The 24,211-nt window shown below is 59.3% G+C and overlaps 1 protein-coding gene across 1 annotated transcript; it reads left to right on the top strand.

The window, feature by feature from the left end:
* The first annotated feature begins 205 nt into the window (after positions 1-205).
* Positions 206-19,965, top strand: NR5A1 (nuclear receptor subfamily 5 group A member 1). The gene is made up of 6 exons (XM_069474654.1): positions 206-307; positions 429-570; positions 2,624-3,249; positions 10,020-10,139; positions 12,016-12,163; positions 19,718-19,965. Exons 1-6 carry the CDS (start codon positions 206-208, stop codon positions 19,963-19,965), a joined length of 1,386 nt encoding a protein of 461 aa, XP_069330755.1.
* Positions 19,966-24,211: the final 4,246 nt, after the last annotated feature.

Below are 24,211 nucleotides of genomic sequence, written 5' to 3'. Positions count from 1 at the left end.
GCTGCCCAGCCGCTCCACTGGGTGCCTGCGACGGGCCGCCTTGACCCGTCAGGGCGCTGCGAGGGGGGCAACGCGACGGGCTGGTGAGGACGGGCTGGGGAAGGTGGCCGCGGGGGGCGGCCCTGCAGGACCAGGTCCTCGGCGCTGCCAGTCGCGATCTGCCCGCGGTGACCCGCTCCTCCCTCCGCAGGCGGACGTCGCGGGCATGGACTATTCCTACGACGAGGACCTGGACGAGCTGTGCCCCGTGTGCGGGGACAAGGTGTCCGGCTACCACTACGGGCTGCTCACGTGCGAGAGCTGCAAGGTGAGCGGGGAGCCGGCGAGCGGGCGGAGCCCGCAGGGGTGCGGTGGGCGGGCGCGGAGAGCGCCCCGCGGGGAGCCAGGAGAGGGTCGGGCCCTCCCGCACTGACTCCCCTCTCCTGCAGGGCTTCTTCAAGCGCACCGTGCAGAACAACAAGCACTACACGTGCACCGAGAGCCAGAGCTGCAAGATCGACAAGACACAGCGCAAGCGCTGTCCCTTCTGCCGCTTCCAGAAGTGCCTGACGGTGGGGATGCGCCTGGAAGGTGCGCGCCCCGCCGGCCTCGGACCCATGACCTCTGACGGCCTGAGGGGGTAGGGGGGTGGGCTGAGAGGAAGGCACCATTGGCCTTATGGAAGTTTCTGGGGCCGGGCCAATTGGCCCCTCATGAGACATTACAGCCAGATCTCTGCGATCTCTTCAGGGGAACCGGGAACTGGCGCTGGATGGGCCTTGGGCCTGGGGGAGGGGATGCCTGCAGGACCAGCGTGGGTTGAGTTGAGAAGGATCTGAAAGGGCACCCTAGGGAGATGACCCCTTCCCTAGCCCCTAATGGGGGCACCAGCACAGGGCAGAGCCCCAGCGGAGCTCCTCCCCCTGCGAAGTTCCCCACCACCAGCCAGAGCCAAGGCCAAGGCCCCGGTGCCACCACTTACAGGCTAGGTGACACTGGGCAAATTCCTTAACCTCTCTGAGCTGTAGATTCCCCATCTGAAAAATGGGCTTAACAGCAGTGCCTTCCTTCATAAGTTAGGGTGAGGATTGAGAGGGTGCATGAAGAGCGTAAGGAGCTGGGTCCGTGTACATGCTGTGCAGGTTAGCTGTGATTATGGTCATACTTTCCGTTATCTGTCCATTACCACTTCCAGCCCTCACTCACCCAGCTGCCCATCTGTCCATCCATCCATCCATCCATCCAGAGGGTTCACTTGGTTCATTCACTCAGTGGGTGAGATTCCTTCCCATTGCTTAGTCAAGCCCTGAGAGGGCTGGGAAGTGGGGAACAATTACCCCCAGAGGACCGAGTCCCATCTTTGCCTCCCCACCCCTCAGCTCTCAGCCCAGGAAGGAGAGGAGTTTCAGCAGCAAAGACTCATGCTCTTTGCTGGTGGAGAGGCATAGGCTTCTGGGCACAGAGCAGGCAGCTGTTGGCTAAAGTTTTTGAACACCGTAGAAAGCCCTGAGTGGCTCTAAGAGCTGCAGACCACATGTCCTGCCACCTAGAGGAGGGACTCCTGGATGGGAGGGGGCTATCTTGTCCTGTCTCCAGTGCCCATGTCCCTATCTCCAGGTCCTGAGGGGCCAGAAGAGCTGGTGGTTGGGAGCAGCAGAAACCCAGGTACAGCCTGAGGGAGCAGAGCAGAGCTGCCTGCCTTGTTAGAAGGATGATCAGCCAGGTGGCCCCCAGGCCACCATCTCTGCTGAGTGCTGTCCTATCTCGCTTGCTCTCTCCCTTCTCTCAGAGCCTGGCCATGGGCGGTAGGGGGCAGTTTGTCTGAGCAGGGCCTGGGGCCACACTCCAGCTACAGAGATGCACCTGTTGGGTCTGGCTGGTGACAGATTCTCGGCCAGGTGGAGGAACATCTAGTCAGCAGTAGAAGTCCCCTCCTCCAGCACAGAGCCTCAGCCAGCCCTAAACTCGGCTTCACATTCAAAGCCAGTGACAAAGTCATTTGCAACCAGGGTTGGACAGAACCAGGCAGTCAGTCAATAAGCAGCTGGACACCAGGGACTCAGATGTGAACAAGACTGACCAGGACCCCCTTCTGTCACCTTCTCCCTGCCAGGCCCTGTGCTGGGCACCTGAGCCTGGAGCTGAGCCCACGGGAGCTCTCAGCCTAGAGCACAATGGCATGATGCACTCGCATGATAAGAGAGGGAAGGGGCAGGATATCTGGGGCAAGGACCGTGGAGTCTGGGTGAATCCAGGAATACTTCCTGGTGACATTGAGGCTGAGCTGAGTCTGGTGACATTGAAGCTGAGTTTCAGCAAGCACAAGAGAAAGAAAAGGATTTGAGGCAGAAGGGATTTCAAAGGTAGGGAGGAGGAGGCAGGAGAAGCGCCAAGCAGAGGAGTAGCGAGGTGAGTAAGGTGGAGTAGAAGGAGCCCAGGCTCTTAGGAGGGGTAACCTAGAAAGCGGAGCAGGGCCTTGAATGCCAGGCAAAGGAGACTGACTTCACCTGTAGGCAGTGGGAGCCATGGAAGGGTATTGAGCAAGTGAGTGACACAGCCAGGTTTGTTTGGAAAGGCTCTGTGGTAGGGCAGTATGGAAGGTGGCTTGGAGAGGGTGAGCCTGACCCTCTGCCCCTGCCCACAGCCGTGCGTGCTGACCGCATGCGGGGTGGCCGGAACAAGTTTGGGCCCATGTACAAGCGGGACCGGGCCTTGAAGCAGCAGAAGAAGGCACAGATTCGGGCCAATGGCTTCAAGCTGGAGACGGGCCCTCCGATGGGGGTGCCCCCGCCGCCCCCTCCAGCGCCGGACTACATGCTGCCCCCCAGCCTGCATGCGCCTGAGCCCAAAGGCCTGGCCTCTGGTCCACCTGCTGGGCCACTGGGCGACTTTGGGGCCCCAGCATTGCCGATGACCGTGCCCAGCGCCCACGGGCCCCTGGCTGGCTACCTCTACCCTGCCTTCCCTGGTCGTGCCATCAAGTCCGAGTACCCGGAGCCCTATGCCAGCCCCCCACAGCCTGGGCTGCCCTACGGCTACCCAGAGCCCTTCTCTGGAGGGCCCAGTGTGCCTGAGCTCATCCTGCAGCTGCTGCAGCTAGAGCCGGACGAGGACCAGGTACGGGCGCGCATCATAGGCTGCCTGCAGGAACCAGCCAAAGGCCGTCCCGACCAGCCTGCATCCTTTGGCCTCCTGTGCAGGATGGCTGACCAGACCTTCATCTCCATCGTGGACTGGGCCCGCAGGTGCATGGTCTTCAAGGAGCTGGAGGTGAGTCCCTCCTCCCACCTAGCCAGTCCCTGGGTCAGACACACCCTCTCGGCTGCTCAAGCCTTAGCCTCCATCACCCCTTGGATGAGGCCATCCTGCCCACTGGCTTCAGGCAGTGTTGGAGACAGGGAGGCCACACTGGGCATGTTAAGGAGCATTTCTGCTCCATCACAGCCTCCTGGGTCCCCTGCAACCTCCCTGCTCTCTCCCTCTCCTTCTGTATTTCTTGAGGCTCTCGCTCTTCTTTTGTCTTGGCCTCTGTCTCTTTCTACTGTCTCTTTCCCTGGCATGCTGTCTCTCTGCTCCTCTGTGTCTCTCCTGCCCCTTCAGTCTCTGTTCCTGCCTTATTCTGAGTCTCTCTGTCTGTTGATATTTCTCTCTCTTTCTCTGAGACCCTGGACTCCCTCAAAGGACTAGCTGAGTCCTTGGGAGGCTGTCTTGTCCCCCAAGGCCCCAGCCCAGTGTTGGGAAGGGAATCCAGCCCATCCTATCCTCCCATTGAGGGAGGCCACCAATCCCCGCCAGCCTCAAATGTCATAGATGGGGCTCTCAGTGTCTGAGAGTTGGAGATGTCTGTGGGCTCTTTTCCTTCCCTGTAAGGTGAAAGATCTTACTGCTCTGCATCTTTTGTGTGTGATGGTTGGTTCTGTGTGTGTGTGTGTGTGTGTGTGTGCACGTGCGTCTCTAGGGGAGCTGGGTAGGTGGTAGGTGGGATTCTAGGGCTGCCACTGATCTTCCCAGGCGAGGTAGCCCTCCCTCCACTGCAGGGCCTTCTTCTCCCTGGGTGGAGGTAATTGAGGCTAAAGCAAATGGGAAAGAAGCAGGAGAAACTGAGGCCAGACAGAGAGAAGAACTTCCCAGTCATCCTGCCTAGTGGTTTGAAGGGCCTGAGGCCTGAGAGCCGCCCCTCTAGTGCCCCGGCTCCCTGTGAGGCCTCCCCAGAGGCCCCTCAACCCTGGCCAAGGCCCACCCCTCCCTGGCCTGGGTACAGGCACCCTAACCCAGTCCTATCGGTGTTTGGCTTTCCCAGGCCAGCCCTACTGGCTGTTCTGGGGCTGGGTGTAAACAGCAGGCCCCGTTGCCCTCCCTGCTGGGGCCACTGCAGCCTTGAGCGGCATTGTCAGTGCTGACGCCACTCAGGCCTGGGCTTCCTCCAGGGGCATGTGGCCGGATGGCCTGGGGGCACTGCCTGCCCTGGCTGGCTGGAGGGGTTTGAGGTGGGGTGTGGGCACTCTGAGCCCTAGTGACATCACAGGGCTGGGGGCCTGGGTTTCTCTGGCAGTCAAGAATTGGGGATGATGGCTCCTGCTTCAATTGTGGAGAGGCTGTCATGGCCAAGGCCTGGGGATGTGCCATATGTCTGTCTTGGGGTGGGCTCCTTACCCCAGCCTGCTCTCACCACTGCCGATCACTCCCTGGACCGACCTGATGGATGGGGCGAAAGGTACTTCACCTGCCCTCTCATGGCTGGAGGTCCTGGTGGGGCGGAGGATCCCAAGCCCCTTGGGTTGGTTGCCAGCTCCCCCTCCAGACTTCCCATGAGCCCCCTGTGCAGAGGGGAGGAGGAGCAGGGCATTCCCGGCCATCCAGAACCCTGGATCCAGAGGCAGGGCACTTCCTCTGGCCGCCTTCCTAGTCTCCTGGGGATTTTCACGCAGGATGGGAAGGGCTTTTGTCCCAGCTTTGCTGAGTGTTTTTTCCTGCTTCTGGCTTCTCCGTGGTCCAAACCTTCCTGCTTCCCCTTCCCAGAATCTCCGAATCAAGCCATGGTCACCACCTCTATAAAGGGCCTTGCAGATAAGTACCAGCCCAGTTCTTAGAGCGCCTCAGCAGCCATGTAGAAGTTCTTTTGCACTGGTCCAATGGGCCTTGGACTGGTGTCTGTTTGCAAAGCCCAGAAATGAGGAAGCAGAAAAGTGAGAGGGGTGTGACTTTGGTCTCCTTTTTAGGTGACCATGTAACTCCCCATCTCCAGACAAGACACATCTTAGCAGACAGAAGAGGGGACTCCCTGGCTCCGAGTGTGGGACAGGCCTTGGGCTGGGCACTGGGGACATTAAAATGAACTGGACCCAGGAAGCTGCCAGGCTGGAGGAGAAGAGATGTGCACATAGATAATGCCAGTGCAGGGTGCCTGGGGCTCTTAGAGCAGCGGAAAGGGCAGAGGGGGCCTGGCAGGAGAGCAGAGAGCTGTAGCTAAGGAAGTCTGTGTCTTTCCAGGAAGCAGTCTGAGAAGGTGGAGGGCATTCCAGGCAGTGGGGACAGCTTAGGCTAAGGCCCCAAAATGAAAAGGAGGTATCATGTGTTCCAGGAGTTCACAGTGGTCCTGTGAAGCAGGGCTGGAAAGGCTGGTGGGGTCAGAGCAGACCTTGGACCGGGGGTGGGTCCTTTGGCAGCGGGTGATGGACAGCCTGCCAGGGCTGGCTGGGGCCCCACAGCCTGGGGGCCCAGGGGGCCCAGCCTGAGCTCTGTACAGAGGCCCACTCAGCCCTCTGCGATGCTGATGATACCTTGCTGCTCAGGGGCAGGCCTGGGAGCTCTGTTGAGCTGTCAGGGACGCTGGGCTCCAGACGCCCTCTTGGGGTTTTCCTCTTCCATTCTCTTTCCCAGCGTGGATGGCTGTCCCTCTGTCTCCATTTTCTGTCTCGTGCAATCATAGCATGTTATGTCTGACGGTGGCGCAGAAGTTGATCCCAAAGACCAGAATCAGAGAGGCCTGTTGTCAAGTTCTGGCTCTGCCATTTATAAGCTGTGTGACTTTACTCCTCTGGGCCTCAGTTTCCTCATCTATGAAATGGGAGGAGTTTAAATAATATCCACTCTGTAGGGTTGTCGTAAGGGTTTAGGACCAGTACAGAATTTAGCGTGGGGCCGCAGCTCCCTCCCTTTCTGTCCCCCTCTGCTACCACACCCTGGCGTCTATACTACACCACTGGACACGTCCATGCTCCTCCAAGCACACTCTAGTTCAGCAACAAGATGGGCCCAATTTTTTTTATAGGCCCACTGTGTCCTGGGCTTTTAAAGCAACTTCTTATCTGCAAAGTAGCAGAAATTCACCTTTACCTGCTGTGGGGGTGGGGTGGACCGTGTCTGGCACACAGGAAGTCAGCCTCTTGGACATTCACCATGAAGGCCGGGCTGGGAGGACGCAAGACAGGGGAGGAGGTGGGGGCCGAGTGCCCAGTGACCCATCTTGACATCAGTTCACCCTCAGCGTTCAGCTCCGAGGCCCCAGTTGGCAACAGATTTAACTGTCCAGATATATGGTTTCATTTAAGCAGCGGTAACTCTGTCAGTCCTGGGCTGACAAACGATGACTCACTGACCACTCGGCCAGAAAGCGCCACGGCCAGCCCGTGGCATGTCAGCCGCTGGAGAATTACAGAGCCCCTGGCCTTCGGCCGCCAGACTGATCAGACCCCAGAGGGCTCCAGAAGGGGCCTGCTGGGAGGGAGGTCAGCTTGGCACCCATAAATACCCCATGTCGGAGGCAGGCTGCAAAGTGTCAAGGCTCCAGAAAGATTTGTGGCAGTCCCGCAGGAGGGGTGGGTGGCTGATGGGCCGAGCAGACAGGACAGGCTGGTGCGGGACCCCAGGGCCAGGACTGCAAATGTCCTTGTTCCCAGGGCAGCAAGGAGGCTTGAGGGTAGAGGAGGAGGAACCTTTGGCTTAGGAAGAAACCTTTGGAAGGTAAAAACCATGCTCTTTGGTTAAGTGAACCTCTTAGCCACCTGCTTTTTTGTGGAGAGGAGCTGGCAGCTACAGACCCTCTGGTTTTCTTTTAAAGAAAGAGGAGTGTGTGTGTGTGTGTGTGTGAGTGTGTACATGTGAGCTCATCTGTGTGAGGAGTGTTTTGGAGTTCGGTGTCTTTATGTGTCCATCTGTCCATCCAAGGGAAGAAGTGAGTGCAAAGTCCGGCAGGAGAGATTGCTCCGCCAAGGGGTAGGTGGGAGCCCGGGCTGCGTAGCATGCCCAGGAGAGCCCATAGCGGGTCCACAGAACCCTACACGTGTTTATATGTTTTCTCTAACCAAGAGAGGGAGGAATTATTCTTCCCGTTTCACAGTATAGGAAATTAGGGCAGAGGAGGACGCATGGCTGGATTGGGACTTGGACGAAGGGCACACGGCACCAATGCTGTAGCCACCATATTGCTTCTCTCTGCCCCTGCCACCCCTATCAGCCCCACCGGGCAGGGCTGCCTCCAGCCCTGGGTCTGAGGTCTGGGTACAGAGTCTGCTCCCAGAGCTGGGCCAGCCAGGTCACTGTGACCCCTTCTGCTTTCTGCCCAGAGCTCCGCCTGCTTATCTCCTAATTCTCCCCTTATCTCTCTTCTCTTCCCTTCCACCTCCCCACCCCCTGTTCCTTCAATCTGGGCACAAGGGTGTCTGTTCCTGCGGGCCACAGTGGGTGGGGGGCAGAGCCCAGCCCTGCGCGTCCTCCCTCTCCCTCTGCCTCCATCTGGGTCACCCAAGTAGGCCTGGGTTTTTCTTGTGCTAGTGTGACTCCCTGAGCAGGTGCCTCCTACCTGGGCCTCAGGCAGTTCCCAGGGACCCCCTGGAAGATGGGCCCAGCAGGGGCATCCGGGCAGAGCCTGCTGCCTGCGTGTTACCTTAGGCGGTCTCTGTCTCCTTGTCGATGCTATGGGCAGAATGTCGCTGGGGTGTGCTGGGCACCGTGCCTGGCAGTGGGTGCTCTCTGAGCCTTGCCTCACTCTTGGAAACTGCGACCGGGGGGGGGGCCTCTGCCCCGGCTCCATGGGGGCTGGCCACTTCCTGAGCAGAGATAAGGACAGATGTCTTTGTGATTCACCCCTGCCAGGTTCTCAGTCTCTCCTGGCCCCTCCCGTCAAAGGTGGGCTGGGGCTGAGCCTGGGGGCGCCCACAGTTGGGTTTGTATCCTGACAGTAATGGGGCTTTAGAAAGAACTTCTGCTCTGAAGGTGAGGTGTGGCTCTGGGGTACGGGGGGAGGAAGGCATTGACGCAGGCGGGCTGGGGAAGGGGGTGCAGGCCCGGCCTGGAGGAGCCCATCTGTGTCCCACTGCTCACTTCTCTCTTTGTCCACCTTCCCTTTTCTCTCCCTCTGCCCGGGGACACAGGCCCCAGGGACGCCCCTAGGAGAGAAGGGGAACAGAAAGGAGGGAGGCGCTTCTGCCCCTGGGGAAGAGCTAGTCAGCCATTCCTCAGGACCGGCCCTCCCTTGGGCCAGGGGCTGCCTCTGGGTTGGGAGTGGCTTCTCTGTGCCCTCTGTGCCCGTCTCTCGGGACGCACGGGACGCACGCAGTTGTTCATCAGCCACTCACTGACGACTCCTCGGAGATGAGCTGGACATCAGTCCTGCCTTCCCAGACCTCACAGGCACTGGGGAAGACAGAAGTTAAATCAGTGCCAGCAGATGTCACAGATTCCATGTCCAGAGGATGGTGAGGGTGGCGAGGAAGGAAGAGGGATCAGGGAGGGCTTCGTGGAGGTAACGAGCCTGTAAGAGACCATGAACTCCTGGACGGCGAGGGGTGCAGGGGGCAGGTCTGCCACACCTCGTGGTTAAGAGCATGGATCTGGAGCCAGACCAAGCTGTGTGACCTTGGGCAAGTTACTTGACCTCTCTGTGCTCAGTTTCTTCTCTTCATAATGTAGGTAACAACTACAACAACCTCAGAGTTGTAGGGCTGCAGCACAAGGACTGTAGCTGTGCTGGTTTGTGTTCGCCATGGGCACGGCCCAGGAAGATGCCTGGGACATATGTGTTGGGTAGATGGTGGCTGGCCGATGAGCCACATGTGCTGAGAGGAACTGGAGTCTGTGCTGTGTCTGTCTAGGATGACCTGCCGTGCCCAGGGCGGTTCTGAACACCCAGAGGGCTCGGTTTGTCCCTGCGGAGACTGCTCCGGGCGTGCCAGCCATGGCTCTGGTCTGGCTCTGCCTCTGTGGTCCTGACAGAGTCTCTTGCCCTCTGGGTGGCAGATTCTTCATCTGAAAAGTAGAGGTTTGAGCCAGGGGATCCCTGGTTCTGCTGCTGAGTCGCATATGCCATTGTCACGAGCATCCGCCCTTGCCATGCTAGTATGCAGTGGTCCCCCAGAGTTGAAGGACACTCCGCTATAGCTGTGGCACCCAGAATCTGCTCCTTGTCACTGCTCTGTGCCTGCTTCAGGTGTCACACCATTGCCGCCCAGCTGCTCATTCCCTGGGCCTGCCCGTCGGCCAGGTGGGCCTTCCCTCCTTCCCCCGAGTCTGAAAGCTCTGCCCAGGCTGGGGGCAGCCCTCGGTTCCCTCCCCAACCACTCCTTTTTGAGTGGTTGAGTTTGCCAGAGGTGTGACCACAGGCCAAAGGGGCGCGATGTTAAAATGAATAAGGATCCTGCCTCACAGTTGAAGGAGCCCGACGCAGAGCCCTTCCACGGACCTTAATCACAAGCACCGAGTGCTTAATGTGCCGGACCGTCTTCTAAGTACTTTGCCCACTTTACAGATAAGAAAACTGAGGCACAGAAAGGTTATGGAACTTGCGTAAGGTCATACAACTTGTAGGAGGCAGAGCTGGGGCGGCCCCAAGCACCCGGTTGGACCCTGTCCCATTATTTCGCTAGAGCCCTGCCACGCTTTGCTGAAGTAGACAGATGTGGCACAGAGACGGTAAGTAGCTTGCCCAGGTCACACCCCAGTGGAGTCTCTGAATTGAGAGTTGGGAGGAGGAGGGGTGAGAGGAAGGTCCCCAGCTGGGCCCTGGCTGGATCCCAGAGCCCGCGTGCGTCTTCCTTCCCCAGGTGGCCGACCAGATGACACTGCTGCAGAACTGCTGGAGTGAGCTGCTGGTGTTCGACCACATCTATCGCCAGATCCAACATGGCAAGGAGGGCAGCATCCTGCTGGTCACTGGGCAGGAGGTGACTGAGCCCACGGTGCCCTGCCCAGCCCCACTGTGCACTTCCAAATTCTGGGCCCAGAAGAGGACCCAGGCCTCTCCAGGGACAGCTCTGGGCACCCTGAATACCGGCCTTTTCCCCGAGTTCATGGGACACGCCCTGGTCCTGCCTCTCTGTGACCAGCCCTGGCCCTGGCTGTGAGAGGAGCCAGCCCCTGGGAGCCCTGCTCTGGGGTGCAGCACAGCGGGTGCGGGGGTGCTCCTGGGAGGCTCCTGAAGGAGGTGGTGGTGACACTGGTCTTGGGAGAATAAACTGGAGTTGGCCAGGTGGTGACAGCTGGTGGAGGGGCAGTGCCTGGCTCCTGCCTGGCTGGGGAGGGCACCGGCTCAGAGCGGGGGACAGTCAGACGGCCAAGTCCCCGGTGGTGCTGGTGCGTGAGCCATGAGGCCGGAGGGCGGCCAGGGCAGGGTTAGCAGGCAAGACCTCGAAAACCCTAAATCGTGAATGAATGAATGAATGAATGAGCGAATGGGTAAAGGGCTCCAAAGAGCTGAGAGTCAGGATTTGGGCCCCCTTAGAGCAGCGAGCTAGGAATAAAGGATGGGCTCTGGGCTGGAGCTGGGTGGGGAGAGCTCCAAGGGGAAGGGACAGGCAGGCTGTGTGTGAGGAAGTGGGGGGAGCTGGGTGGCCAGGAGGAAGTGGGGGCCTGGGTGGGACACAGGCAAGGAGGAGGACCCCCAGCTGGTGAGAGGAGGTGTAGGGAAGGGAGGGACAGGGAGGAGAAGGGAGGCGATGCCGGTGTCTAGCTTGGTTCCGGCAGCGTCACTCCAGGGTGGGCCAACAGGTCCTGTGGGGTGAGTGGAGACCAAGTCTCTGCTTCCCACCCCTGCGTCCCCTCAGGCCCTCTGTCGTCATCATCAGTCATCTCTGGAGTGTCAGACCATGGGGGCGGGTAGGGGATGGGAACGCTGGTCCTCAGGAGGTGACTTTGGGACTACCTGTGAATGCAAACCCAGGGAGTCTGTCCGCAACGTGTCAGCTCGGCTCTCTGTGGCCTTGTCCGCTGTGTGTGTGTGTGTGTGTGCGCGCGTGAGCTGTCCGCTGTGTGTGTGTGTGTGTGTGTGCGCGCGCGTGAGCACATGCTCCTGTTCTTTATTGTGCAAACATCTCCACACTCATAGGTGTGTGGGTGTCACTGTTTTCCTGTCACGGCATAAATGTGAACACACACGGGCATGTGTCTGTCTGTGTTCTTGTGAATGTGACCAAACAGGGCGTGTGTGCACACGTGTGGGTGCCTTCACTTTGTGGCATGGGGGCACAACCCTGTGAATGCGTTCCTTTGTGCGTCAACATGAGCTGAGTTGTGACCACGTGTGCACGTGTGAGCGTTTGGGACCCTGGGCAGACGTGTGGACCCATCTGTGCGTCCCCAGGCAGACCTGCAGTTCCGGCGCCCCCACCCCAGCATGACACCTGGTACTTCCTGAGCGGAGCCCTTTGTGCCGCCAGGCTGGCTGTGCTGTGCTTTGTGTGTGAAAAACCCTCCAGCACTCCCTCTGTGCCCACCTGCCTGGTGTCCCCTCACTCTGCTGCCATGTCGAGGAGGGGCGGACCACAGGCGGGCCACGGGTGCCCTCAGCTCTGGACCCAGCGGGCTGGGAGGGCTCGGAGGGTGGGCCCTTAACATTAGTGGGCCTGGCAGGGCCCCAGGGTTCCGAGGAGATGCCTGTCCACACCTGGCGCAGCTCCAAGGCTGAGCACACCTGACCTACCTGCTAATTGGCGCCTCCAATCCACGCCTTGCCCCTGTGTCCCTGATCAGAGCCTCCTGCCCTGTGTCTTTTGACCCAAGCCCCTCACTGCTGCCCCTGCCCCCTGCCCTCTGTCCTGCCAGGTGGAGCTGACCACCGTGGCCGCCCAGGCGGGCTCCCTGCTGCACAGCCTGGTGCTGCGGGCGCAGGAGCTGGTGCTGCAGCTGCACGCGCTGCAGCTGGACCGCCAGGAGTTCGTCTGCCTCAAGTTCCTCATCCTCTTCAGCCTTGGTGAGTGGGGGGCAGCAAGGGGTGGGGTGGATGGGGGGGCGAGGCTCAGAGAGGCGGCTCTGCTGTGGCCAGAGTGACCAAGATGGAGCCTCTGTGGGGCAAGGACCCCTCCCATAGTGAATGAGGGTGTGAGGGCCCCAGGCCACAGCCTGGCTCTTCGTATGGGGGCTGCTTCCCCTCTGGACCCCCACTTCTCTGGAAGCACAGAGGGCCAAGATAGTGCCTAAGACTGGCCCTTCATGAGATGAGAATTTGGTATATTTCTGGCTGACCACCCTAGAAAAGCACCCAGGCCACCTGCAGAAAATGCCGCATGAGTTTGGGACATTCTGTTCCCTAGCTCCCATCCTGCGGTCCCCGTTTTCCCCAATTCCCTGATCTAGAGCTCCCCCAATCCTGGCTCTCGCTGTTTGGCGTGCAGACACTGTTGCCCGTGTGTGTATGCGTTCATTCATGCATTCCACAAACACTCGCTGGGCCTCTGCACTGGGCGAGGGACGGGGGATACAGGGGTGAGCAAACGACCCCAAATCCCTTCCCTCGTGGAGCCGCCCTTCTCCAGGGGACAGAGACAATGGGCATGATGTGACTAGTGCCGTGCATGGCCTGGAGGATGGTGATGCGTGCTACAGAGGAGAAGAGAGCGGGGCCTCCCCAGCTCGACAGCCCCTCTGGGCTCTCATCACCAGCAGACCCTCGCCAGCGCCCTCTGCACCCAGCAGAGCTGTGGACATAGTGCTCTTCCTTGCCAGTCTGGGAGAGACCTGCAGCCCAGGCAGTTTGGGCTGGGACAGAGAGACGGGTGTGGCTCAGGGAACCCAGCACGGGGAGCAAGAGCTCTGCCTCAAAGGCTTCCTAGAAGAGGAACACCTGAGCAGGGTCTCGGTGGATGAGTAGGAGTTTGCTGGGTGGATGAATCTTTTCGCAGTGGTGCAGACAGGACGGAAAGGAGGAGATGAGTGATTCATCACCTGGGGAGGGGCAGCTGGCATTGCAGCCACAGTCTGGCAGGGGCGTGTCTGCTGGAGAGTGGTGGGGTGGAGGGTGTCAGGGAAGCAGAGGGGAAGAAGGGGTTGATTAATGTAAAGTGGAAGTCCTGTGCTCAGGTGGATTAGGGGTGTCTGCTGTTGCCACGAGGCTGGGTGCAGAACTGGCTGGTGGCTGGAGGGCTTATCTGCAAGGCTGCCTTAGGCCTCCTCTCAGGACACCAGCCAGGGCTCTGCAGGGGTTGGTAGGGGACAACCATTGGGGTGAGGGGGGCAGAATCTTAGGCAGCCAGTTAGGAGCTGGGGCCTGAAATCCCCGCAGAAGCCTTAGGGGCCCAGGCCAGGCTGGATCCTGGCAGCGAAGCTCCTTCCGCCTCTGCCTCCACGCTCTTCCCAGCCTTGTCTTTGAGAGCTGCCAGGCCCAGAAAGCTGGCACAGGCCAGAGCCACAGATTCGTGTGTCTGCGGTCTGTGTGGCTTGGGGTGTGGAGACTGCAGGAGGTAAGTGTGTGTTTGTGTCTTTGTTTCCATGTGTGTGTATGTACTTGTGTGTGAAGACTATGCACTCTCACACGCTTGTGGTTTCTTGTGTGTCATGGCATGTGAAGAATTCGTGTGTGATTGGGGAGTGACTGGGGAGCTTAGGGAACCTGAGGGATCTGGAGGGGTGGGCGATGGTGCTTGGAGGCGCATGTGTTTGGAGTGGGGGCATCTCTGGGGGTCTGGGTAGTTTGTGGGTGACATTTCTTGACCTGATGGGGAGGATCTTAGGGAGGGTGGGCTGCCAGCCACCAGGCTCCTTGGCCAAGGCTCCATCTCTCCCTGGACGCCCCTGAAGAGCAGGGACAATGTCTTGGCCCCCAGCCCCTCTTCCCACCATAGCCCTGGGCATTGGGGCCGCCAGGCCCAGCCCAGCTCTGACCACCGCCTGGCGATAGGTCCAGGATCCCCCTTCCCTGGGGGGTGAGGAAGCCGGCAGAGCAGAGTGTGGCTGTGCTCAGAACCCAGCGTGGCTGCCTCCGTGCTGGCCTTTACCCTGCTTTCCAGATGAGGCAGCTGAGGCTCAGGAGACTGGGAGAGACCACAGTGCTTGGCTGGAACAGGCTGGAGGGGCTGGGGGAGGGGTGGGAGTGTGCGCATGCGTGTGTGTGAGAGGCAGGGTGACACAGTGGTTAGGGGTTAGGAAAGGGAACTAGGTAGGGATGATGACCTGGAGTCTAAATCTGGTCCCTCTCTGGCTGTGTGCCCTTGAGCAAGTCACTCCCCTCTCTGACCCTCTATTTCTATTTCCCCATCTGTAAAATGACCATCCTAATGATCCTTAACTTGCTACAAGGATTTAATGAGAGAATTTCCCCAAACTGCTCAGCACTTGGCCTGACACCTCCGAACTGTGCGTCAGTATTGTTTTCATCATAAGTTAATGAGCAAATGAACAAGTTAATGAACAAAGCAAATGAATGAACCAGGTCACAGTCTCCATCCTTATCACAGGCTGTGTGTCTGTCTGGCACAGTGCCTTATCTTTGGGCACAGGGACACAGGTCTGGCTGAGCTGGGTAGAGGAGCCCCCAGCCCAGCAGGCCAGAAGTCTAGTGAGGCTGGGCTGCCAGGGGAGGAGGAAGAGGAGGCTCTGGGACCTGGACCTGACTGTGCTGATGAAGAGTAGTGACAAAAGAAGCCAGTGGGCACAGAGAGGTTGGGTGGCAGGTGCCGTGTTGGGAGAGGAGCCTGAGCGCCCAATATGATAGCCTTGTGCCACAGAGGAGAAACCAACACCACCTAGGATATCAGGGAAGGCTTCTTGGAGGAGGGGCCTCTGAGCTGGGCCTTGCAGTATGAGTAGGAGTGTTCTTGGTGAAGCAAAGCAAGTGACATTAAAGGTATTCCAGACTAAAGGAACAGCTTGTGCCAAGTTATGGGGAATCCTGAAAGTTGGGCGTGGCTGTAACAGCTGAGAAGGGGGTGAGGAGGAAGCTGGCAAGGTGGACAGGGGCTGTGCAAGGCCTTGAATGCCAGGCCACTTACCTTGAACCTTCCCTTGGGAAGGATTTTAGGTAGGGAGAAACATGATCAAATTTGCATTTCATCAAGGCCCTTCTAAGTGCTCCAGAGGAAAAGGAGCCCTGCCCGAGGCCCGAGGCCCGAGGCCCGAGGCTGGGCCGTGGCTGGGGTGGAGCAGACAGCCTGGAGCAGAGGGCTCCTCCCTGATCTCCCCAGAGCCTCCCCCGGAGCCGGGGCCTCCAGGGAAACTGGGACCCAGAGGGTGCTCGCCACTTGCCTGTAGACCTCCAGCTGGCGTGCGGGGTGTCACCCTTGGGGGCCGCTCCTCCCTGGGCTGGGCAGCCTGAACCCGTGTGCTGTGCTCTGTGTCCCCCCCCACCCCGCCTCCGCCTTCTCGCTCCCTCAGCGCCTCCTCCTCGCCTGCCTCTGCATAAGGGTGCCATTTGGCGTCTAAATGGGGAGGGCGCAGAGGCAGGTAAGGAGGTTTAATTAAAATTAGTGCCTCTCTCCTGGCAATCACGGTGTTTATGAAGATGGGCCCGGCTGGCATTGTTCTGCCGAGGACTTAATCGAAGCTTAATGGATTGACCTAACATTCGATTTCCTGACTTGCATTGAGGCGGCGGCGGCAGCATTCCCTTAAGCGTTTGCAATTTACCCACTGCTCCGTGCCAACAAAAGGCGGCCTGAATAGCAGCCCCACTCGAGGGGCCATTGTGCGCGGGGGCGCCTGCCTGAGTCACCGCTATTGGGACAACATTCTTTATGCCTCGCTGGAATGAAAGGATTATTCAAATATTCAATTAAACCGTGAAAAGGGGGCTTTTCTGAGAACCTGGGGGCCCCCAGCTCCCCAGAGCTGGCAGGCCGCACTCCAAGGTGGGGGTGCCATCTCCCGCCCAGCACTGCAGGGAGCTGAGCACACTTGGGGGGCGCAGGCTTGTCTCCAACGTGCCCACCCTCAACCTGCGGGCACCCGGGGCCCAGAGCCGGGCGTACAGATGAGGTCCAGTTCTTGGCTACCCCGTGAGGCAGAGATTAATTTGCCCCCACTGTGCAGATGACAGGAAACTGAGACTCAGAGAGGGGAAGTGACTTGCCCAAGGTCACCCAGCTGGCTGTAGAGCTGGGATAGGAACCCCTGACTCATGAAGGGGGCGTCTCCAGGTTTGTGTGACCTCCGCTCCAGTGTCTACTGGAGGAAGGGCATGATGTTCTGTGGGATGTTGGCTGTCACACCTGTCATCTCTTCAGAGACGGAGGGCCTGGGGAGGCTTGGAGAAGGGGAGTGACTTGCCCAGGATCTCAAGGTGAGGAGGAAGTCAAGTCCAGGGGCCAGGGGGTTTTCCTCTCTGGGGTAAACCTAGGACCCCAGGGTGGGGTTCTTGGATGGAACTCCTGGATTGGACGGAATACAATGTTATGTCCAATCCCCCAGGAACTAGTGGCCACGCTGGCCCCAGCCCCAGGCAGGGGTACCCAGTCCTGCCTGCCCACAGGGAGAGGCTCGAGCTCTGCAGCCAGAGAGACCCGGGTTGAACACAGGCTCTGGCATCTTTCTCAGGCACACCCTGACCCTGTGAGCCTTGGGGATGTCTGTCTGCTTCCCCGCCTGTCTGGATGTCCACGGGATTAACGAAGCTGGGTGCAAGGTGCCTGGTGGGTGCCCCGGAACCTGGGCCCAGACCCTTGGACTGCGGCGCTGGGGCTCATTTCATGACTGTGCTGCCCTCCCCCGGCCCTGTGGCTGCCCTCGCGGGGGCACTGGCGGTCTCCAGTGCTCGAGAGCTGAGACCACAGTACTGCTTAGAGGGGGCTGTCCCTGAAATCTGTCCTTGTTCTGCACCCACCCCCTGCACTGCTGTCCCTGGCACCATGCAGCTGGGAACAGTAAATCCTGGAAAAGCCGAGGCCCTGGTCCTCCCCAGACCCCTCCCGTCCCCGCCCCAAAGGCAGCATCCTAGCCAGTCCTCCCCCGGCCCAGCTGTTTCTTCCAGGCCCCTCTACTGCTGTGTGGCCTTGAGCTGGTCCCTGTCCCTTTCTGGACCCCTAGCCTCCTATTGTGAATTGTCAGAAGACGATATCGGGAGACTTGCCCAGCCCCAGAGGACAGGGACAGTGGGGATTGAAGGCAGATGGGACAGAAGTGGGATGGGAAGAAGTTGGGATGGGGATGAGGCCAGTAGGCACCTGTTGCCCCTAGGAGCCCAGCTAGGTGGTGTGACTTCCCTGACCTTTGAGTATTCTGGGGCAGGCCAGGCTGGGGAGCAAGGCTGCTATGTCCAGTTGGGCAGGCTGCTCACTGCACAAGGGCACCCAGTCCAGGGGGGAGTAAGGGCTGAAATCCAGCTGTACCTCTGTGGACAAGGGGGAACTTCTATGTAACTGGTACGAAGGTGCCTTATGGGCAAATGGTGATCCTGGGGAGGCAGGAAGGAATGACCCAGGCTCACGACTCAAGGCAGGGGGAGGGGCTGGGGTGGGGGTGGGGGTGGAGGATGGAGGCCAGATCCTGCCAACCGCCCCGGGCCCAGCTCCGGTTTCCCTAAATCCGACTTTGGACAACACAGGCCTCGGCGGGCGCGCCGGGGGCGGCCGGGGATCACGGTTGCCAGGAGCAGGGAGCTCTCCTGGCGCGGCGGGTGTTAAGAGGGATTAGGGGGCTGGGGGCTACACATGCTGGCTCTGGACTCCCCCGCAGCAGCAGGGCTGGGGTGACGGGGGCGGAGGGGAGGCAGAGGGATGACCATTTTCTGGGCCTCTGGTCGCCATGTCCCGGGCAAGGCCAGGCTGGATGCCTGCTCACCCCAAGCCCCAGGCAGGGCACCACTGGGGAGGCTGCCCTGGAGTGGCAAGAGGCCTCAAGCCGTAAGGAGGGCTGACCCCGGCTCCCCCCACCCGACCCCGCCCTGCAAGGTGGGCACGGCAGGGCAGGGACTCATCCATGGGGCCACGGCTCCTAGATGGTGGCTGGGATTTGAACTTGGTCTGTCTCACGCCAGAGACATTTTCTTTGTTGTCTCGTCACTGGACCTCAGGCGGGGGGATGCTTCAGTCGTGGTCACACAGGCCAAACTCCTGCCTCTCCCTCCCACGGGAGCCGTTCCTTCACGTTCAACACGCACCTTCATTTGGCCCTGTTCTTATGTAACGTCTGCTTTGTGTGCAAGCACTTTGAATTTATGTAAATGCTTTGCCGTATAGATCTCACTCTGGGTCTTCCTTTCATGCTTTTTGTTTCCCACTCGGCCCTGTGCTCTTACAGATCATCCGTTTGCTCCGCGTTCTGCCTTCGCCATCACGTGATCCTTGGGGTGCAGCCACCCCGTGGCCTTCTAGACCACCTCCTCACCACCATCAAAACAGATGGTCCCCGACCTAACGGTGGTTCCATTTAGGGTTTCTCGACTTTGTGATGTGGGAAGGCCATGCGCACTCGGTACAAAGCGTCCTTCGAGTACCCATACAACCATTTTGTTTTTCACTTTCAGGAAGCACTCAAAACCTTACGTGAGATATTCAATACTTGTTTATAAAATAGACTGTGTTAGATGACTTTGCCTAACTGTAGGCTAAGGTAAGTGTTCTGAGCACGTTCGAGGTAGGGTAGGCTAAGGTACGATGCTCAATGGGCTCGGTGTATTAAATGCATTTTTGACTTATGATGTTTTCAACTCACGATGGGTTTATGGGGACTTGGCCCTGTTGTAAGTCGAGGAGCGTCTGTATTGCTGCAGTGAACACCCACGTCCCCTCAGGGCCCCATGGGGCACCGGAGCCTCTCTATTGGAGACCAAGAGAGTGTCTGTCGTTCTCTAGAATGGGGGCTCCGTTCCTCACCTTGTGCGACAGGACTCTTCCATTCCCAGTGCACCTCGTTAGTTGTGGTGGTGATGGGTGACAGTGGGGACAGCGGCAGGGTGGTAATGCTGCTGGCAGCGGCGTGGGGATGAGGCATGGGTGATGTTGATGACAGCATAGTTTTGACCATGGTGACGGGGATGGTCTTGGCCATGACATCAGTGGTGCTGACGATGGCCATGGTGAGAGCAGCGGCAATAATCAACTCACCTACTGAGCTTCTCACGCGCCAGACACTTCTAGGCATTTTCCACGTATCAACTCCCGAAATCGTTATGACAATCTTGCAAAGTAGGTGCTATTTACAGATGGGGACACTGAGAGGTTAAATAACATGCCCAGGATACACCTGGTACAGCTAGTGATGGTCTTGGTGATTCTTGTTGTTCATCATGACCATTTGCAATGATGACAATGGCAGTGATGATGGTGCCAGGTGACCGTGGTTGGATGGCTGATGGTGGCAGTGTCCACATTTGTGAAAACCACAGGGATGTGGGTATTGGTGATCGATAACGGTGGTGGTGTTTGTCCACCGTGGTGAGGACAGTGGTGATGGGGAGATTGAGGTTGCATGGTTGGTGGCGGCAATGCCCATGTCTTCAATGGTCATAGGGAAAGTGGTGTTGCTGATGCTGGTGACAGTGTTAGCCCAACCCTGATGGGGATGGTGACAGGATGGTGACCGAGCTGTTCCCTTTCAGATGTGAAGTTCCTGAATAACCACAGCCTAGTGAAGGATGCTCAGGAGAAGGCCAATGCCGCCCTGCTCGATTACACCCTGTGCCACTACCCGCACTGCGGGGACAAGTTCCAGCAGCTGCTGCTGTGCCTGGTGGAGGTGCGGGCCCTGAGCATGCAGGCCAAGGAGTACCTGTACCACAAGCACCTGGGCAACGAGATGCCCCGAAACAACCTGCTCATCGAGATGCTGCAAGCCAAGCAGACTTGAGCCTGGGCCGGCTGGGGCAGGGCTGGGGCTGGTGGGGCTGGGGGGGTGCAGCCACCCCGAAGCCCTCCAGGTGGTTTGTTTTATGATGCCAACCCAGGAGCCCCATCCTGTAGGCCCCTGCCCCTGAGCTCTGATGCTGTGTGTTTGGGAAGGTGGGTGAGGCCGGGCAGGCCTGGCTGAGGTGGGGTGGCTCCTGCCAGCCACTGACACTTGCCTGCTACTCAGAGTGCCCCCAGGCGGTGGCTGCTGAGCACCCCTCCCCTCCCCCTGCTCCCAGCTGTCTGTCCTGGAGCCTGAAGCACGGTCTGGGGAGGAGGTTCGGGACTCCCTGGTGGGCCTCGGTGTCCCCTGAGTCAGAGATCATCCCTTCCCCCTCTCCTGAGAACAGATAGGGAGAAGCTGAGCGGGCATCAACTGGGGGAGAAGAGAGCGTCCCCAGAGCTCCCCCATGGAGACCAGGAGGGAAGCCCTCTGCTTTGTAAACCAGGGAAACCGAGTTTGCTGAATTGATCGGGGGCTGTGGGGGCCTAGAGGACACTGGGAGACTGGTCAGGGCAGAAAGACCCCTCCCTAGCCCTTCAGCCCCATCTGCCTTCTGCAGGAGGGGGGGGCCTTTGCTCCATTATCTGAAAGGAATTTTGCCACAATCATCTTTCTATCCCACTCCCACTGGGGAGACGTTTGGTACATGTGCGCCCCACCCGCGGCTGGCCAGCCCAGGCTGGTATTTATCTGCAAGGCTGTAGTCAAGATGTTTTGTGGCTTTTTGGTTTTGTTTTGTTTTTTTTTTTTTTCGCCTAGACACTTCGTGAAAGATGTGTGTGATAGAGGGCAGGGGACAGATCCAAGGACTGGGGCTGGGATTTGGGGATTAGCACCAAGCCCAGCCCTTGGTTTCTCCCCACTCTCACAGCAAGCACCCGAGGGGTGGTGCTGGGTCGCTACTTCTGAGCCCCCACCCCAATCCAGACAGAGGCGTTGCTCGCCCTCCACCCCACTAGATGGACAGCAGGATGCCCCGGCGGGGGGCTCAGAGTCACTGTGGTGAACTTGGGAGGGTGCGTGTTTCTCTAGATCAGGGACAACGCTGACGGGCCCCTCCTTCATGGCCCTGTCCTATTGGGTCCCTTGCTGCAAATCCAGGAAGCTGGGCCTCAGCTCCCTGGCCTCCTGCCCTATGTCCTATGTCCTGAAAGACACTCTCTAGGGCCAGCTGGACGAGACTGGGCATCCCTGCCCCCCGCCTTCCACCCCCCTGTCTCAGTCCCCACCTCTGCCCCCTGAAATGTGTGCCCCTGCCAAGGCCAGAGACCCACAGCCCCAAAACGAGAAGTGCCCTTAAGAATCTCCCCAGCCCCCGCAGCCCTGGAATAAATTTTGCAATTAGTTTCCAGCTACCTCTGCCTGTTTACATTCTAGGGCCAAAGCAGACCTCCTGGGTGGGCTGTGGGTGGGCTGTGGGTGGGCTGTGGAGGGCACTGTCTGACCTGGATAGAGGTGCCATGCAGAAGGCCTTTGGTTCAGAGCTCTGGGGAGGCGGGGTGAGCTGTGGGGGGATGCTGGGCACCTTTGGGTCTTGGCTTCAGTTCTACCCTCCCTGGCCAGGCCAGCTCACCCCATCTTAGCAGAGGAGAGCAGTCATTTAATGGGCACCTACTGATGCTATCCCTCATCTCACTGTCCCCACGGTGGCCCTGTGAGGCTGGGCTTATAATCCGGAGCGGAAGGCACTTGCCAAGGGCCGGCCCCTCAACCAGAAAACCTGGGTCCACACGTCAGAGCGCTGGCCCTTTCCTCTCTGCCCTGGCCTGCCACACCCCCCGCTTGGTGGCAGCAGTGAGCATGGCCAACACCTGCGCTCCCTCTGCTCCAGGGCTTAGCCAGCCTGGTCCCGTCATCCTTCCTGCTCTTGCAGCCACTTCTGCAGGTGGAAGCCCCAGATTACAGATGAGGAAACTGAGGCATAGAGGGGTGAAGTGGCTTGTCTAAGGTCACCCAGCTGAGAAGAGGGCAGCCATTGTGTAAAGCTCCATTGTCCTGACCCACTTTGACCAACTTAACTAGTTAGTCTCCAGGGCCACTCTGCTCCTCCCAGTGCCTCTGTGCAAATTAGAAAAAGGCACCCCCTCTACGGTGATGTAGCCCTAGGCACGTGGCTTGGCAGTGACATTTATGGAAAGAAGAAGGCATTCCACTCTTGCACCTGTAGAAATGAAGCAGGCACCCTAGTTTCTGCCCGGGGCAAGGTCCGGTCTTGTAGGAGGTGACTATCTTAATCAAATTACAGCCCAAGGTGATACTTCATGGAACTGAGCCAGATAAGATGAAGTGATTGGCTGTACTCCTGGTGGGACAGGGGAGGGGACAAGAAGGCTTCATAGCAGAAGTGTCATTCAAATTGGGTTTTGAAGGATGCCCAGGAGTTTACCAGCTAAACAGGAGTTAAGAGCAGTCCAGGCAGAGGGAACAGAGTGAGGAGGATGGAAGGGTGTCAGCCAGCAGTGTTTGGGGACCTGGTTACTTGGCTGAAGAGTAAAGGGAGGGGGTGTGGGGAAGAAGGGTAGGGGGTCGGGGAGGGGAGATTGGAAAGGACCTCTTGGCCCCATCTCTGGTTCCTCCCCCACAGCCCTACGATTGCTTTGGGGGGAGACAGGAGCCCGCTGAAGGTGGGAGGAGAGTCAGAGGATACTAAAATGCAGGCGGTAGGGGGCCTCCAAGTGTCCTGCCCACTTCCTTGCTACCCCTTCAGGCTCCAGCCCTAACCATCCCCCCACACCGCAGGCAGGGGCCCACCCTGCTCAGGAGAGAGTGACCCAGCCTTGGCCCAGCCCTTCCTCCGCCTTCCCGGTGCAGGGCGGGGGTCCTGCCATCCCCCGTGGAGCCGCCCTGTCTTCTTTCCAGACCCCTCCCCAGCCCGGCGCCTTCAAGGCCTAGAACATCACCTCCTCTGAGCCGCAGGGTCTGGCTCCCACAGCCTCGCACATCTGTCTCTGGCCACAGCTGACGTGTCCTGAGCGCCTACTGCATGCAGGCACCATGCGCAGCAGTAACACACAGCCCGCGCTGACGCCTCACATCGCCTGCCTCGGGGGCCCGATGTCCCCCATGCTACAGACAACAGACTGGGCTTCCAAAGGTAAACAGCCCCCATCCCCAGAGTGAGGCACCCAGACCTGTGCTTGCATGGGCATGTCAAACACCCTGGGCTAGATTTCGCCCCAGACTCAACCCAGGTGGGGTTTAGGATGGAAGCCACGAAGGCCACTGGGTGCTGTGGGGGCCTCTCTGGTCTCTGCTGCTCCACACTCAGCCCTGCCCCCCCTCCTCCCCGGCGGCTGTTGTGACTGGTGCTCAGCTATGCCACTCTTCTGGCCCCGGCAGGGTCTCAGCCAGGCCGATGTCAGCAGGAAGGTGTTAGCAGCCTCTGCACCCCAAGCCCCAGCTTCTGGGCCCTTCTTTTGCCTGCCCCCTGCCTTGGGGCCCAGCCTGGTCCCAGGCCTGCTGCCAAGCCTTAAGACTATCCTGGCTGCTCCCCTCACCCTAAAGCCTGTTCTGCCAAAGAAGAGACCAAGACCCGCAAAATAACCTTGGCCAGGGCCACACAGTGGCTGTTGGCAGGGCCTGGTCCCTCAGCCTGACTCAGAGGTGACAAGACTCAACAGACCTCCTCACTGAGGCTGTGGCTGCCCTGGTGCCTCCTCCAAGCAGTCTTCCTGGGTGGCTCCCACTCTCTGCCACCTCCCTGACTGCTGTGCCACATGGCCAGGGAGACCCCAGGGCCGAGTCACTGTCTCTGAGCCTCAGTGTCCTCCTCTGCACAACAAAGCCAAAGTGGCAGCTTTTCTCCCTCCCTCCCTCCTCCCAGAGGGCCTGGCCTCCCCTCCTGCTCCCCAGACCAGGATGACCCCCCCACCCCAGGGACAGGCAGAGCCTCAACAGGACCGTTTATTGCCACAGATGACACAGGGCACATCAGAACTTCTGGGCAGGTGGAAGGAACAATCATAGACAGACATAAAGTGCAGGGGACACAGCAGTAGGGTCTTCGGGAGCACCAGGGCTGGGGCCCACACTCCCTTAGGAGGAGGGTGGGGCTGAGGCCGGTGAGGGCAGGGGTGGTCCAGGCACTGCTGCACCCTCACTCAGGGGCTGCCGGCTGCACCTTTCACGGGTCTGGGGGTCTGGGGTCCCGGGCAGAAGTCCCCAGGCTGAGCTGAGCTGGACGGGGCTTGGAGGAACGTACCCC

The sequence above is a fragment of the Eulemur rufifrons genome, chromosome 7 (genome assembly GCF_041146395.1).
Source record: "Eulemur rufifrons isolate Redbay chromosome 7, OSU_ERuf_1, whole genome shotgun sequence".
NCBI classification, from domain to species: domain Eukaryota; kingdom Metazoa; phylum Chordata; class Mammalia; order Primates; family Lemuridae; genus Eulemur; species Eulemur rufifrons.
Note: the sequence above shows the minus strand (reverse complement) of the source record. Positions and strands in the feature narration are given on the sequence as shown.

What these genes read in the sequence shown, in the direction of transcription:
- NR5A1 (XM_069474654.1), top strand. Translation starts at nt 206, where the DNA reads ATGGACTATTCCTACGACGAGGACCTGGACGAGCTGTGCCCCGTGTGC. An exon ending in TCACGTGCGAGAGCTGCAAG is followed by an intron (nt 308 to 428) that starts GTGAGCGGGGAG and finishes CCTCTCCTGCAG; the next exon opens with GGCTTCTTCAAGCGCACCGT. An exon ending in TGGTCTTCAAGGAGCTGGAG is followed by an intron (nt 3,250 to 10,019) that starts GTGAGTCCCTCC and finishes TTCCTTCCCCAG; the next exon opens with GTGGCCGACCAGATGACACT.